Source organism: Lepidochelys olivacea, assembly GCF_965140295.1.
Source record: "Lepidochelys olivacea isolate rLepOli2 genome assembly, chromosome: 1".
Lineage (NCBI taxonomy): Eukaryota > Metazoa > Chordata > Testudines > Cheloniidae > Lepidochelys > Lepidochelys olivacea.
The window spans coordinates 56729895-56746099 of record NC_140411.1 but is presented as its reverse complement, the minus strand read 5'-3'; the positions used below and the strand labels follow the sequence as shown (position 1 = coordinate 56746099).

Sequence of the window (16205 nt, the reverse complement as noted above, 5' to 3'; positions counted from 1 at the left end):
GTTTTATGTGGGAGTTAGAAAAGTATCTTGAAGGGAGAGTTTCACGTAGTTGGGAACAGTACATAATGGCTCCACTTCTGAACCCCCAAAATGCAGCAAGTGATGGAGAGGGAATTGACCAGGCTGAGACTGGAGAACAGGGAACTGAACAAGGGAAGAGAATGAGCCCTCATTGACTTGTACAGAAACTTTTGCCCCAAAGTTTTCAGTGTTCTTGGGGAGCTGTAAATGATGCCAGTGTAAGGAGCAGAATAACTAAATGCATTGTGAATTTTTGAATGGTTCAGTAGCCTGTTACCTTTAGGCTGAGGATATTAATTCATCCTAGGCTGGTAGAGACTGAAAGTCATTTCATTATGATACAGTAAGAAAGTGACAGTACTTGAGTGGATCCCAGTAGTCTGATTTTGTTTGTTTGGTAAAATTTGTTGCAACATGTAAAGAAGTAATGTAAACTAAAAGCAACTTAGAATATAGACAATAAAAACAGCTGATCTAGAATTGGTCAAACAGCTTACAATATTTTAATAAAAAGAAAGTAAAATATGTTTTGCAATGCATTTGAAAACATTCCCTCTGTCACAAATTATGAGTTCTCTGACCCTCTGCTGTAGTTGTTGAAATCTGCATAATGAACAGTTCATACTACCAGTCTCAAAGTTCAAATTTTTTCCTGTGGGTATACAATTCTAATAATCAAATATACCCTGTTGTTAGTGTTCCCAGGGAAGGTTAGGAGAAAATGGGTAAATTGAGTTAGCAGATCTCAACAAAATGGGTGCTGCTGCTTTATAGTAACTTGAACTAGTAACTTTATATGTAAATGTTTTGTTCCAAATCCTGCCTGCATCTGCTACTAACATTATTGGAAGTTATGAACAGATAGGAAAATGTAATTCCAAATCTGTTTAAATTCCACATTCTTCTGAGACTGTGTAATAGATCCAGGGTAGCTACGTTAGTAATATGTAATTTGACAAGATCAGATTTGCCATAGTAGTTGTGGCCTTCAGAAATCTGCTGGAAAGCAGAGGGATGAAATTTAAGGGCAGGAAAAGCAAGTGTTGCTTGGGCAACAATGAATAAAACAAACGAACGCTAGAATTTCATTGGAAATGTACACAAACAGGAAAGGTTAAATGATTAAAGGAATCATTTGTTCTAAATTACAATGAACTAATTTTCTTGTTTATTTTGTATTATCTGAAAATTCACTTTGACTGGTTGAGGGGAGAAGACCAGCTGTTTGAGGTTTTTAATTTAGAATTCAAATATAGTTTGACTGCTCTTATTAAAGATATGTTTGCTCGTTGAATATCTTTCTTTTTTTAAATAAAGAATCCTATTAAGTGTGACGTTGATGTTTTGCAAAAAAAAATCCAAATATATTTTACTATCCAGAAGAGAGCCCTGAAATGACACTGTTTAGACGATAGCTTATCACAACAGTTTGAGTGTTAGTCATGTGGCAGAGAGGAAAGGGTGGATACATAATCTTCCAAAAAGGCTGTTTACTTCATAAATCAGGGTTAGTTTGATTTTAGCTGTTGTCTTTTTTTCCTGAATTGTGAAATATTTTGTGTGGTAGAACAAAAACATTAAAAAAAACCAAAAACAAGAAATGCACTTTCTAAGAACTATCTATTACTAAGGTACCATGGGCTGATAGCATTTGACTTTATTAAGATTCCTAAATATGTAAATAGGAGTAAATCAAATGTAAATTAATGGCAATTATACTAATTACCTCACAGGAAAGTATGTTGGGAGTCTGGCTCCAGTGCTTCATTAATTGCATTGTAGAGCAGTAACTCAAATGCAATGTTTTGTCTTTTGGTTACCAAGTCTAAAGATTTAGTAGAATAGTCAATATGTTGGTATTTTTTGTTTCCAGGGGATGGTTGACTTTCGTTCTAGAGTTTAATAAGCATATTCTGTGTTTTGTAAGCCTAATTTTAAACTGGCTGTGTTGTGAAATGTCAAATATCATTTGTCTTCTTTGTTTATAGAAGAGGGCTTCACCTAGGAAGGAGGCTTAATATTTTCCCTGTTTCTCCCACTGTTACAGAAGGGACACCTGAAGCAGGTTAGTGGAAAAGCAACAACAAAAACCCAAAGGGAGGAAATTCTTCAAAAAATAGAGAAGTTTGCTGTCTCATGGAAGAGAGGGGTTGGCTGCTACCTTGCTGGTTTCAAACCTGGTCATAAATTAATGTGTGGTCTAAATCTGGTCTTTGGTAGGCAAGACTTCTACATGGTGTTATGGAATAATAGTTTTTGATCCTATATCAGGACTAACGTACACAAAGTTATGTGGTAAAGCCGACCTGTGATGCTACTTGCCAGTGTTGTCGGTGCTTCTTCCATGAGCACTAAAATTCCCCCAAATTTTCTCAGTAGAAAATGTATACTTGGTTTACCCTAGTTCTTAGTAGACGTTTGTCCATATTGCAAAACTATTGCACTAGATCTTGCTCCGAAGAGGCTTGAAACTACTGTCACAGGGGAAACTGGACAGGATTGAAGTGTACTGTCAGAACTCTGAGAACCTTGCTGTGATTTCCTGGATAAACTATGCCTAGTTTTACCTGGTGTAGATAATCCCTCACATGTATGAACTTCAAACACATACAGAAATCTTATTTAAACAAAAACAACAGAAAACCCTTTAGCTGTATCACTGTGTTATATCAACAAATATTACCAGCTATGCAGGGTCAGGCCTGATTGGTGCATGGATGGGATACCCTTCCAAAAATGAAGGCCAGAGTGGGTGTACGATTTAGGGGTTAAAGCTCAGGACTGGCTTTCCCCACTGTCATTGAATGGTCAAATCACTTAAGTTGTCTCTAAGTTTCCCTTTCTGTAAAATGGGTACAATAATGACTTGTAGGCAATGAATCAGAATCACTGATTTTATAAAAATACTCTGAATTCCTTTGGGGGGAAAAAAGGCACTGTTGCATTGCAAAGTGTTACAATCAAGTGTAAAACTCAAGGCTGCAGAAATAGTGTTTGATTCAGTAGATGGCACTCTTCTCTGCAGATCAGTAAAGAGCCCATTTCAGGGTTTGTGGTTTTGTTTTTAGGGTTTTTTAAGACAAGGAGTATTAGTTCAACAGCTTTGACCAGCTCCTAGTTTGGGTAGTCTTGTCTCCATTAATTTCTCCCTGCAGTTTCAATTGTATAGCTTCTTTATTTCCTGTACTAAAATGTCACATAGTGCCATTTCATAGATTCTAAGGCCAAAAGGGACCATTGTGATCATCTAGTCTGATTTCATGTATAGCACAGTCCATAGAACTGCCCCACAATAATTCCTAGAGCATATATTTTAGAAAAACATCCAATCTTGATTTAAAAATGGTCAGTGATGATGATGAATCCACCATGACCCAGGGTAAACTGTTCTAGTGGTTAATGACTCTTATTGTTAACAATTTACACCTTATTTCCAGTCTGAATTTGTCCAGCTTCAATTTCCAGCCTTGGATCATGTTATACCTTTCTCTGCTAGATTGAACAGCCCATTATTAAATATTTGTTCCCCGTGTAGATACTTAGTCACTCCTTAACCTTATGTTTGTTCAGCTGAACAGATTGAACTCTTTGAGTCTATCACTAGAAGGCATGTTGTCTAATCCTTTAATCCTTCTTGTGGCTATTCTCTGAACCCTCTCCAATTTATCAACATTCTTCTTGAATTGTGAATACCAATATTCCAGCAGCGGTTGCACCCGTGTCAAATACAGAGGTAAAATAACCTCTCTGCTCCTACTTGAGATTCTACTGTTTATGCACCCCAGGATTGCATTAGCTCTTTTTGGCCCAAACATCACACTAGAAGCTTATGTTCAGCTGATTATCCACCAGGATCCCCACATTCAGACACAAGGCTTCACAGGAGAGTGTTCCGTATTGTCAAGCAGCGGCTGATTTTACTGAATGCAGTCACCTCTGGGATGGAATGTGAGCACTGTTTAACAGAATACTGCAATTGTCTCCTTTAGGAATCCAGATAGTATATATGTAAGATTATTAGGTCAGTAAAAAAGGGCTGATTTTAAAAATGTTGCCCATTCTGATTTTACATATATTCTTTTAAATTACCCTTCCAAAAATACATATTCAGATGGTTCAATTTTGGGTTGAATCAAGCATGTTTAGGCATAATCACTGGTGTTTAGTTTTTTTTTGTTTTGTTTTTGTTTATAAGTAACCCTTTGAACTAGCTTGTACACAGCCTTATAAAAAGCAGAACTGCAAATGTTGTTCATACTATTTAAAGACCCATATACTATTTATGTATACCCTAATTTATAAATAGACCGTAGCACAAGTAAAACTTGAAAGCAAGGGAACTTTATGGGGTTTGTCATAAGATCTCAACAAGGATGCCTCTTTCAGTTTTTTAACAGCATTTCCTTGTCTAATTCCCAGTAGCAGTGAGGAAAGCTACAATAGATTTCAAGCCAGAAGCCATATTACACAACTGTATTGACTAGAAGTCTCATTGCAAAACAATTTTTTCCTTAATAGGAGGAAATACCAATAAGATATTTGATTCCTTAACTTATTTCCCCTTGTTTTCTTCTTGTTAGCTCATATTAGTGCAGATATTGAACTAAAACGTTGTTTAGACCCACTATGAATGCAAGTTCCTTGTCAAGTGTTAATATTCAGGATTTCAAAATAAATATTCAAGTGGAAAATCAAGGAGAAACTGTTTAAAGACTGTTAAATCTGTAGAGAAAGGAGCATTTTACACTATGCTGTTTTCTGTTCCATAAAGGTAAACGTAAGGTTGTTTTGCATCCAACAGACACACCATGTTTGTAAACTTAAACTTTGGGCCGTCCTTTTAAAGAAGATTGATTAGTAGAAAATTATCAGAATATAATACTTAAGGGATAAAGTAGAAGCAATGATTCCTTTATAATTAATGTTGTAACCCCAGATGTTCCATTACATCTTTTTTTGGGTATCCTTCTAACCTCTCCAAACAAAAGAATATTTACATGAAAATGGGTAACTGATGGGTGTGGCTGAGGCAGAATTTTTCTGCCAAGTATGAATTAATTTGAACAAAGGTTTTCTAATTTATCACCCTCAAAATAGAAATGTTTTCCAGAGTGGAAAAGTCTGTGTGTCTGCCATTTTTGTAGCCAAGAAAAAGGAAAGAAAGAGAATTTAGTTTACTGGATTCAACTAGTTGATATGGTCCACAAGACCAAAGATTAGTTTGTTTGTTTTAAACTACTAACATTTGAAATAGTAAATGTCAGAATGGCTGTGACTCATAAACTATGTGACTTCTGAAGACTTAAGCTTTCATTTTAGGAAACTCCAGCTTGCTTTCTTGCAGAGACCAACATAAAAATGTAAACCCATCGCAAGGGAGGCTTTTCAATGGAAAGGGATAATTTTTCCACTGAAACCAAAGTTAATTAGACAAACCATTATTAAATTGGGGACACATTTCTTGAAAAAAAGTCTTTGCAGTTAGAAAATTATTGTAAGGCATTTTTGCCTGATCTCTGCTTCCAAATACCATGCATCTTCTCGCTCTCATGTAGTGGACCGTCATCTGTTGTAGATGGGCAGTGGCTTGTTTTGTGTGCCTGAGAATGAAAAGAAATTAAGCAGGAAGGAATGTGTCAATGAGTAAAAACGCTGGGTGAGATGAGCTCTGCATTGGCCTGCTGCAAGTTATGTAAATGCTAGATATGAAGCCAAGAGATGAGTAAATGAATAGGACTCATAACATATAATGCTTTGGCCAAATTCCAAGGATGTTGGAGGGTTGGGTGATCAATCGAGGGAATACTACAATATTTTAGAAAGGACTGTTTAATGGAAAAGATGAATGGAGTTTTTTTAGCACTTATGAAAGCAAAGTAAACTGTCTGAAGAAGTAACTGCCTCAAAATTAATCTTTCAAGAGAGTGCTTGAGAAAATGCAAAATTATAATTTTTATATATAATCTATAAAAATGTGCATAGAGTATTTTTTATGTGTCTTAAATGCTATATGCAAATATATATATGTTTTTCTAGCACTTCACAATTGAGGTAGAAAGACATGGGCCTTATTTTTCAAAAGTGACTAGTGATTTTGGCTGTCTCCTTTTTCAGGTGTCCAGCATAAGACATCTGAAAGAGTCAGACCCCTTTAAAGCATGTCAGGTTGGACACCCAAAAACTCTAGTCACTTCTGAAAATTTAGGCCATAGTCCCGGTCTCAAAGAATTTACAGTGTAATCTTAGATAGGGTGATGCGATGTCTGACTGGGGGACAGCAAACACGGAGGGAACAGGGTGTGGGAGGATGAGCATTATAGTGATATAATAGTTACTCAGATCAGTCATGTGCATGTCCTTGAGTATAGTTAATATTTTTTTATCATTTAATATTAATTATGACAGTCTCATTTATTGTGGGCATAAGACAGTATGTGAGTCTTGAGATTATTCAAGGTATATTCCATGAAGGAGGACAACATTTAAGGTAGTGAGATAAATGGGAAGTCAGGATTTCTCTGTCTTGTGTGCTAGATTGACTCCGGCTTCCAAAAATCTCAACTGACAGAAAAGCTGGGCCACCAAACAAGATGGGTGAGGTTCATAGTAAACAACTGGGAGCATTTGCAGATGTGGGCTGCCTTGCTGAATGAGAGCATAATCATGAAATACCAGGAAATCCCTTAAACAAGGTCCTCTTGTGTTTTAATAAAGAGTGCATAGACCAAGTTCAGAATTTGAGTTAAATATAAAAACTTGTGACTAACAAAAAGCAGCCAAAATGTGTCAAAAACAGAAAAACTGTCACATAATGGAAAAAGTTAATTCCTATTAATGTTTGGAAAAGGGGTTAAAATAACTTAGCTGCAATTTTGACAGATCAGTAGGCTAGCTTAATAGTCCTTTGAGAATTCAGTGGGCTTTCATTGCAGAAGCAAACCATGAAATATGGTATTAATAGCTACAACTTAAAATATGTATATCTGAAAGGACCAGCCTTCATTAAGTGTAATAATATTAAACAAAATATGATTAAGTCAATAATTCTCTGGCAAACTGACAGGTCTGGGGTGTGTATATATATATTTTTTTCTTATTTAGAGTCTTCACCTACACTCTGGGATCTGGAACTTGCTAATCAGATTGCAGCAGTAAATCAAAAGCCACCTCGGAATGGTTTTGAAGAGATGATCCAGTGGACAAAAGAGGGAAAACTGTGGGAGTTCCCTATTAATAATGAAGCGGGTAAGTGTACTGTAGCTTTTGTGGTCTCTTTATATTTGTAGAGAATTAGAGCACCAACTTAATGCTTCAGAGTTTTTTAATAATGTATTTCAGGTATGCCTAGCACATACAATAGTTTACTAATGCTTTTGCTCAAGTAAGCAACTTTAAGCTGTCCTAAGTTACTGAAGCCTCAGATGAAGACATCCTGGAAATTTTGCTATTAGACCCTAATCAAAACTTTAAGGAAAACTGTTTTAAATATTAAAAGGAGTTGGGGAAGAAGCTTGATGAAGTTGTGATCACTGAATAGGTCTAGGGCTGTGGCTTGAAATTGCTTAAATCCAACCAAGCTCACTGGTTCTCGGTAGGGTTTTGTAGCTGGAGAATTTCTGCTACTTCTATAGACACTCTAAAGTTAACAAACCAAATATAAAAAGGAAACTAACCCCACAAATCATTTACCTTTTGGTATAGTTTAAATGCTTTCACTGGTGTTAACTCCAGATCCAACCCTCAAAAGGTCACCCAGCTACATAACATACTACCTCTTACTATAGCATCTTACAGATTACAGATTGATATAATAAGTCATAAAGTCGGTGTCTTTATTAAGATCATAGTTTTTAGTGTCCAGTGAAGTTATGGATGTCTCTGCTATGATCATCACCTCCCACAACACAGCTTTCAAGATCCAGGGATCCTACACATGTGGTGTTCATCATCCAAGGCACTTATATAGTGTGTTTTTTTTTTTGTCTTAATATTTTCCTGTCACCTGTGGGTGAACACTTTTCACAAAGTGATTATTGTGTATCTCCCCTCTCAGTCCTCATCCTCAAAGGAGACATTAAAAAAAGTGGTCTTAATAAAGCACTGAATTTATGGCTTGTTACAACAATCTGTATCCCACTAACTCCCCTTCTCCTATTACTACAGGGATATTAACAGGCCACTTCATCCTGAATGGTCCCTTAGAATATGTACTATCTATTCAATCTTGTATTTAGCTGTGACACACTTAAGGGCCTTTCCCAGACCTGAAGAAGAGCTCTGTGGAGCTCAAAAAGCTTGTCTCTCTCACCAAGATATATTGCCTCACCCACCATGTCACTCTAATATCTTGGGACCGACACAGCTACAGCAAAACTACATACAACGATTTACTGAATATTACAGTCAGATTGTTCCCTTAGGCCTGTCTGCTTCATAAGCAAAATCAGTCACAACAGTCAGCCACTCCAACCGTCCCACTGGCTGGACATACATTATACAGTACATAAGTAACCTCCTCCTTTTTTATAGAAGTATCTCTATGTGAAGTTAAACAGCAAGAAAATATAAAGACCATCCTGGATGGAAGAGGAAATACAGATATACAGAAAGTGTGTGAACATCCTTTAGATAGGATTTTAATAACTGTAGAAAGTTTGGCAGTGGTCTTAAATCATTAAAGACATAACACATAACAAGTTGGTTTCTGGAGGGTGACACTCCTTGAAAATCTGCTATTCTGTGTAGAGTTGTAAATTGCATAATGTGGTTGAGCTGTTTCTTAATGTTCTCAACCTGTTTTGGTAGTTTCTTAGAATTTAATCACTGCTTCCATGAGAATCTATCTGTTCTGTTGTGCACTAATCCAAATATATACTAGTCATGTTTTTTGCAATCTTGTAATCCCTATAGCCAAAGGCATTTCTGATGTTGTAATGTGGCTGGAACTCTGTTGTTTGGGGGTAGTGAATTAGCAAGGAGTCTTCACATATAGTTAAGCAAGCATCTTTATTGATTTGTCCACAAAAATTGGTCATGTGGAAAATGCCAACAGAGAGCTTCAAACTTTATCACAGGTCAGGTTGCAAAAATCAGGATGGAATTTATTGGCCTATCAAAGCACCAACTCTGTTTACATGTCATTAATCACATCAGGTACATCAAAGTGAAATAGAAGGCTTGGGGAAACTCATTAAGTTGTGCCAAATTTGTTGTAATTCTAACAGCCTTACAGAAAAGTGGCACTCATTACCAGTTCTAATTCTAGATTTTGTATCCTTGTTTCTTCAATAGCAGCACATTCCATCACCTAGTTCTGTACCAAGAAATAGGTTTCCTTTTATATACGATAAGCCTGTGGCTATACAGTCCTAAGCAAAATTAAAATGTCTCTGTTGTGGGAAGAGATGTGTTCAACTTGGAACATTATAATGGTACCTGAGTTCTTAAACTTTTAAATAAAATATAGATAGGAAAGAAGAAACATGCAATTACTTTTTCAGGCGTCCTTCTTGAGCATCCATGTCCTTTTTTAAAATGGTTTGAGCTGTACATCCATGCCTTGATCACATAACTTCTGAATAACTCACTGGGTAAATAAGACAAAACGCATCTTGATTCTCTCCCATATAGAAGTGCCTCATTTTGAAGAACCAATACTTCTGGATCATTAGTGCTTCAAGGGTTGTAGTGATAGGGTTAAAGGAAATCTTTGCAAACCGAAATCATGTAATTGCGTCTGGCAGCATCTATATGCAAAAGTTCTACCAGTCGTATGTTAGCTGCTTCAGTAATTCTCCAGTTAAATGGTTTTGGCTCAACTAAATGCCAAACTGTGAAGCTATCACACATTTTTTCTAGTTCCTTCCTAAATTGCAAGTGCTCATGTTTTGGGGTTAGGAAGGAACACTATTACTGGAGAGAAATAGAAATTATTTAATTTAAAAAGGGGGGGGGGGGGCAGAAAAGGGCAAAAAATGTTGGCCAGCATTTTTTAAGATCTGAAAAACTTATTTGCCCATTTCCAAAACTCTGATCAGGTTTAATATCTATACTTGGAACTAGTGACTATAGAACCCTACCAAAAGTACCCTTGAACTTCTGTGGAAAGCTACTCATTGAGTGTATAGAACACAGAGGACTTACAATGAGAACATTTTCTTCTGTGTTTTTATGTAGTGCTTAGCACAATGGGTCCTGGTCCATGAGTAGGGCTCATAGACACTACAATAATACAAATAAATAGTAGTGATAATAATAGTCACTGCCTCCGTATTTCACTGTTGCATTGTTCAGATTCTTTTAATAGCAAATCAGTCAATTTTTCTCAGACTTTTATGACCAACAGATTACAGGAATAAGGGGACCCAAGAATCACGAACAATAACTATCAGGATTTTCTGATTCAGGAAACCATGAAGTATTGGGGGAGAAAAGGGGAATTGGAACCCACTGTAGTGATAATTGGAGGATTCCTAGTATTCACAAAGTGGATTTGAGTTTCCAAGCCCAGCGAAAATATGCCTTTGAAAGCCAATATGATCAGTGAAGAAAAAGTTAGCTTCTGGGAAGGGGGAAACATCTGGTTTCTTTGTCAAGGACAAGGGAGATAAAGGTGATGGGTAGCTGGTATTGATAAACACTGCACATATTACTGATGATGCAGTGTGGGAAAATGGACATCCTTTTCCAGCTTCTTCAGGAATTGCAGTGTCTGAAGGAAAAACAGGAAAGAAACCATGGTAACTTTGCGAGTATGGTATACAAGTTGAGAGACACTTCCATGCTACAGTGCTGTGCTGCTGGAGGTTTGGAAGAAGCTGACATGCCATTAATCCTTACACTAATATGTCTGTCTTTATTATCTCACTTTAATTTTGATGATTAAGGTTATTGCCAAATGTCATATCCTGGTTAGTATCTAAATAATTTGCACTCATTTCTGTGGTACAAACTTTCTGTATTTTATTACCTCGAAGTATTTACCTTTCCGATAATGCAGAGAGAGTTTTCTTTACTATGATATAAGAAAGAATGAATGTAAGCCCTGGCTGGGATGATTTAATTGGGGATGGGTCCTGCTTTGAGCAGGGGGTTGGACTAGATGACCTCCTGAGGTCCCTTCCAACCCTGATATTCTATGATTCTAAGCCTACATATAGTAGTAAAAATTCCAGTCTTCAATATTATGTTCTACTAAGATGGCATGCACCATGCTAATGTACAGAGATGTTTTTCATCATAGGTCACTCTGGTTCTAAGGGTTTTGGCTTGTAAAAGGGTTAGGTGTATTGGAATCACTTAAATACTTTTAAATGTTCTCTTCTAATGTGGGGAAACTGTAGTGCTTATTCACGGCTATGTGGAGGACTAATAACACTCATGTGACGTGCAAGCTTCCACAAATAACGCTGCCAGTATCTCTGTTACAGTACTGGTCATTGGCATAAACATTTTAGGCTTAATTTTGCCAAATTGCTGGGTTTGGGATGTAGGCAAATATCCACTAGATCTTTAACTTAAGACCGATAGTTTAAAAAAAAAAGTGAAGTCTAGTTCATCTATAAACCAACATTTTACTGTTCTGCAGTCTTTACAAATGTATTACAGCATTCATGATAGTTAATTTTATACCTTATCAAATAATTGCATTAATTAGTGACAGGTTTGGGTTTTTTTAAATCAACTGAAGGGGGGGGGGGAAATCTGTGCAGTCACAGACCCCAGTCTGTCTTGATTTCTGGATTGGTAATATGGCCAAATCTCATGGTATTTCTGAGACAACCCCCTTTTTTTTTCTATTCATATTTGAGTTTGTAGACCTCAACATCTTACACTTTGATTTGTGTGTCCTTTGAACACTAGTGTCAAAATACAGAGCAGAAACCAGTGAAATCCACTGAAAAGAGGACTAAAATCACTGCTTGATTGATCTGAGGCATTTTTGGTGAAAGGTCTGTAACAAACCACTATGCCACATAGCTCTGAGATGGAATGCTTTTTAATGTAGTATTTTTGCATTCATCACTGCTAAAGGTAACATCTGACAAAACTTTCAAAATCTTAATTGTGTGTACCTCAACCTATTTGTATTTTTGTGATTGCAAAAGTCTGGAAAGAGTTAAAAGAAGTATTTGAAAATATTCCCTCTTTCAAATTTAATAGTAAAATACCTAAAACTGTGTGAAATATAATGAACATATAAGCATGGAACTCATTCAAGTAACAAATACTTTCAAAGGTAGACTTGTTCCGTTTGAACTACCTTGTGTTTTTTTCTTTAAACCATTTTGCAAAGTTATGCAACCAGTATATTTCTTATTACAAGTAAATGCTCAATTCAGTCTTTAAAAAATATTGCTAGCAGGCCAGCTTTCATAGCCCATAACAAACCAGTGTTTGCATATAATGGAAGAACAGGGTTTTTTGCTAAGGAAATGGATTTCAGAGTCAGGCTTCAATGGCATTACCAAATATGAAATCTAGGTAAAAACTGCCCTCTTAAAGAGAAACAGAAAATGAAAATGAAGAGTTGTGAATGTTGGCATGACATCTTGTGCACTGAAATCTCTCCTATTTGGGGAGGACAGAGGTCAAAGTGTGTGGTATTGGACCTCACCACAGTCCTCTTCCATTCTACTTTTTCTTTTTGTGTACAGCACTGAACTATTAATTCTACCAATTAGAAGGAATTTACATGCAAGACTTAGTGAACACAGACAAGACAAACTGAAATTATGATATAACAGTGTTTTGCAATTCACCTTCTAGGTATTGAAGATGATGTTGAATTTCATGAACATATCTTTCTGGATAAATACCTAGAAGACTTTCCCAAGCAAGGACCTATTCGCCACTTCATGGAACTAGTGACGTGCGGGCTTTCCAAAAATCCATATCTAAGTGTTAAACAAAAAGCTGAGCATATTGAATGGTTCCGGAATTACTTCCAGGAAAAGGAGGAACTTCTTAAAGAGATTGATGATCATGAGAAAGAAACAGACGTTAGTCTTGAAAGGAGGAGTCTATCAAAGTAACAAGTGATCACTTAAAAAAAACAAAAAAACAATTATAGCATTGTGTCAGTGCATAGTAAAACATTGTTAACACCTGATTTGAAAGATGTAATTGTGTGAACTTTTTAAAAAGAAAGCTAAAATTCGCCATTCTTTTCATTTATATAAACAAAATGGAGGGAATGGTCTGCAGCTCATAGGTTGTATATAGCAAAAATATCATTAATTCTGCGGTACAAATTCACTGATTGACTGACTATTTAATTCATTTTAAGCCTATCCAAAATAACCAGTAAGTAGATTTTCTCAGAATGGTCTTTATTTTACTGGTTTCTGCTGCATGCATTTTGGAATTTGGAAACTGTCACAGAATCTAGAGATAAGAAAAGGCCAGTAATGTCGTCTACTCCATCCCCCTGCCAATTCAGGATTATTCCTTGTTGCATATTAATGTTTTGTGTGGTTTATTTTTAAATACGCTAATTGCGGGTGGGTGATTCCACTGTTTCCCTTGAGAGACTGTGTTCAGTGGCCTAACCTGGTTTACCATCAAGAAGTTGTTTGATTTTTTTTTTTAAACCTTCTTTCCTCTCCAGTGTTCCCTCCCCTCTGCTCTCTGCAGCACTGTAGTATATTAAAATATTTTACACACACAATGGTAATGTACATGTGGTATATTGTCAAACAGCCTCTCCTGCACTCTACCCTTAATTGCAGGGTTACTTCAAACATCCCAAATCTGAGCAGCTTCAAACACCTGACGTTTTAAAAAAAAAAAAATTCAGCCTGCCACAAAAATGCCCTAGAACATGTAATTTAATCCCGACAATCATACTGGATCACAGCTGGCAATATTCAATCCTGCTCCAGTATCTTGATTAAGTTCTGTTTATCTCCTGCCCTGAAGAGTTAGAAATGGGAGGCTCAGATCTTATCAAGAGGCACAGAGTTCTATTACTTTCTTGTTTTATAACCTTGTCTTCTGCTTTGTTGTACGATATTCTGTGGTGCTCAGATGTTCATGAAATAAATGCCATGTTTTCTCTTGGAGGATCCATGTCTGCACAGTGCTCCAAATCTGTTAAGCACATTTTATGTATTTGTCTTGCCTTCCTGTAGCCCTCTATTATCCTTTATTCTCCCTTAACCCAGGCTCTATTTGATGTTCTCTAGGCTACATTTGTCTCTTTTCTAGCATATTTACAGTCTGATAGATTGTGCACTCTCTCTCGCCTCTCCCACACATCACTGTAGGAGCTGTTGGCACTGGTGGTCCTAACTTGTTCTCCATACAGTCTGTTGGCTAGTATTTCAGGTACTTACTACTCCTGAAAGCCATGATACAGGAAGCAATAAATCATGCAATGGAGGCAAAATATTAGCTTTGTCATTGTGCAAATGAAATTACCTTGTGCCTAATCACTTTTTTTAACTCAGTCACAAAAGTGCAAATGAAAGAGTCTGATCACTGCCTTTGAAATCAGAATTTTATTTGACACCCTGTTATCTTGTAGGGTATAGGTAAGCCTGGTTTCATTTCTTCTTACTTTTTCTGCATACTGGCTCTTTTGAAGGGAAGTGGCTTTTAAATAGGAGTAGTGAGAGAAGCAAGGTTCAAGTTCTGCAGAAATCTTCAGAGACTTCCCGCTCTAGCAGCAAGACCAAGCGGTAGCTGTAACAAAAGTATCTTTGGTGGTAGGTTTGTTTAATTTTCAGCTCAGTGCCCAGGTGTGTTTTAGGTTTACAACCTGTACCTTGCAGACTTTCACCTAGCCAGTGATGCTTGGAGCTGTTCTATGAGAGAGGCCAAAAAGAAAACACACTACTGCTTAAATAATTCTAACTGGATTTTTTTCCCCAAAAACTTGGCGAATTGACTGCAGCTACAATAGCATTTATTTCACTTCGAAATAATTTCTTCTGTCTTCAGTGTATCTTGGCCTGCATTTTACTATGGAAGGCAGGAAATTTTCATAGTTTTAATTCTGAGGGGTTAGATGGTTTAGCTGTGTGTGAGAGTACTGAATCAACAGGTGTTATGCTGTGGGAACTAGACGGATGTTATCCCTTAGAAAAGGTATAAAAGGAGCTCAGCACTTCAATGACCTCTCAATGGGAGCTGCAGGTTTTCAGCACCTTTGAAAATCAAGCTGCTTCTGTTTAGACTCCAAATCTGTATTTAAACTTCCTAACTTTAGGAAACTAGGTTGGAAAATATTGGTCTAGGTATGTATGTATCGAAGCCTGATTGGGACTGTTCAAAACAAATCAGCATAGTGCCAGTGGTGATGCTTTTGAGTGTCTATACGTGGAGCTACCCCTCATACACAATGGAGTGTTCAACATTGATGCTCCCAAATTCTTAACTTACAGACATAAAAACTGTCTGTCTTTTGCAACTTAAAATACAGAGTTTGAAATGCTAGTCCTCATACTTGGAATAAAACCACCTTTTTATATTGACTTTATTGGTCCCATCACGGCAATAATCTTTAAACAATGTATTAATTTGTGGGTGTGACATAGTTATGCATTTTTTTCAGTGATTAAGTGGTGTATAGATTAGATTTCACATGTCTATAGGATCTATGTTGAGAGTAGAATACTATTAATTATTTGCCATAGTCTTAAGTTTTCTTTTTTAATGTATGAAGCTGAGGTCTTGTTAATGGATGACTAATGTCCTATCTTTTAGTCCTCTCTAATCATAGAATATCTGGGTTGGAAGGGACCTCAGGAGGTCATCTAGTCTAACCCCCATGCTACCTTAAGAGTCCTGAACCATGTCCCACTTGGGCATCTGCCTATTCTATTTTGTGTGTAGACTGCACTTGTCACTTACAAAAACATTAGTAGTGCAGCAACCTGACCTGGAGCAATGACGGCAGTGATTTTTGTCGTCTGAAAGTTCCAGGTTGAGATTCTCGCCTCCTGGGCTGCCGAAGATGGGGCATGTAATGGAGGGGGACATATTTTAAAAGCAGTGGGGATGGCTGTACCACTGCAAAGCAATACATGTAGGTATTATGGCATAAGCCACAGAGTAGGGTAGTAATTGTATTTTCCAAGTCAATCATTAATGGGCTCCATTAAGGTCTACTTGGGGGATATTGAGGAATCCAGTAAAATATTAAAAGCTCTGTTCAGCAATTGCATTTTGTGAAAATCCTC

At 36.8% G+C, this 16205-nt stretch overlaps 1 protein-coding gene across 1 annotated transcript in view; it reads left to right on the top strand.

Annotated features, from left to right (window-relative positions):
- Positions 1 to 14087, top strand: part of MRPS31 (mitochondrial ribosomal protein S31) — a 37988-nt gene extending 23901 nt beyond the window's left edge. The window contains exons 5-7 of the mRNA XM_084634960.1: positions 2010 to 2086; positions 7123 to 7266; positions 12790 to 14087. Of these exons, the coding sequence (XP_084491086.1) occupies positions 2010 to 2086; positions 7123 to 7266; positions 12790 to 13055 (487 nt within the window). The 3' untranslated portion in view covers positions 13056 to 14087. The remainder of the gene's footprint in view (positions 1 to 2009; positions 2087 to 7122; positions 7267 to 12789) is intronic.
- Positions 14088 to 16205: the final 2118 nt, after the last annotated feature.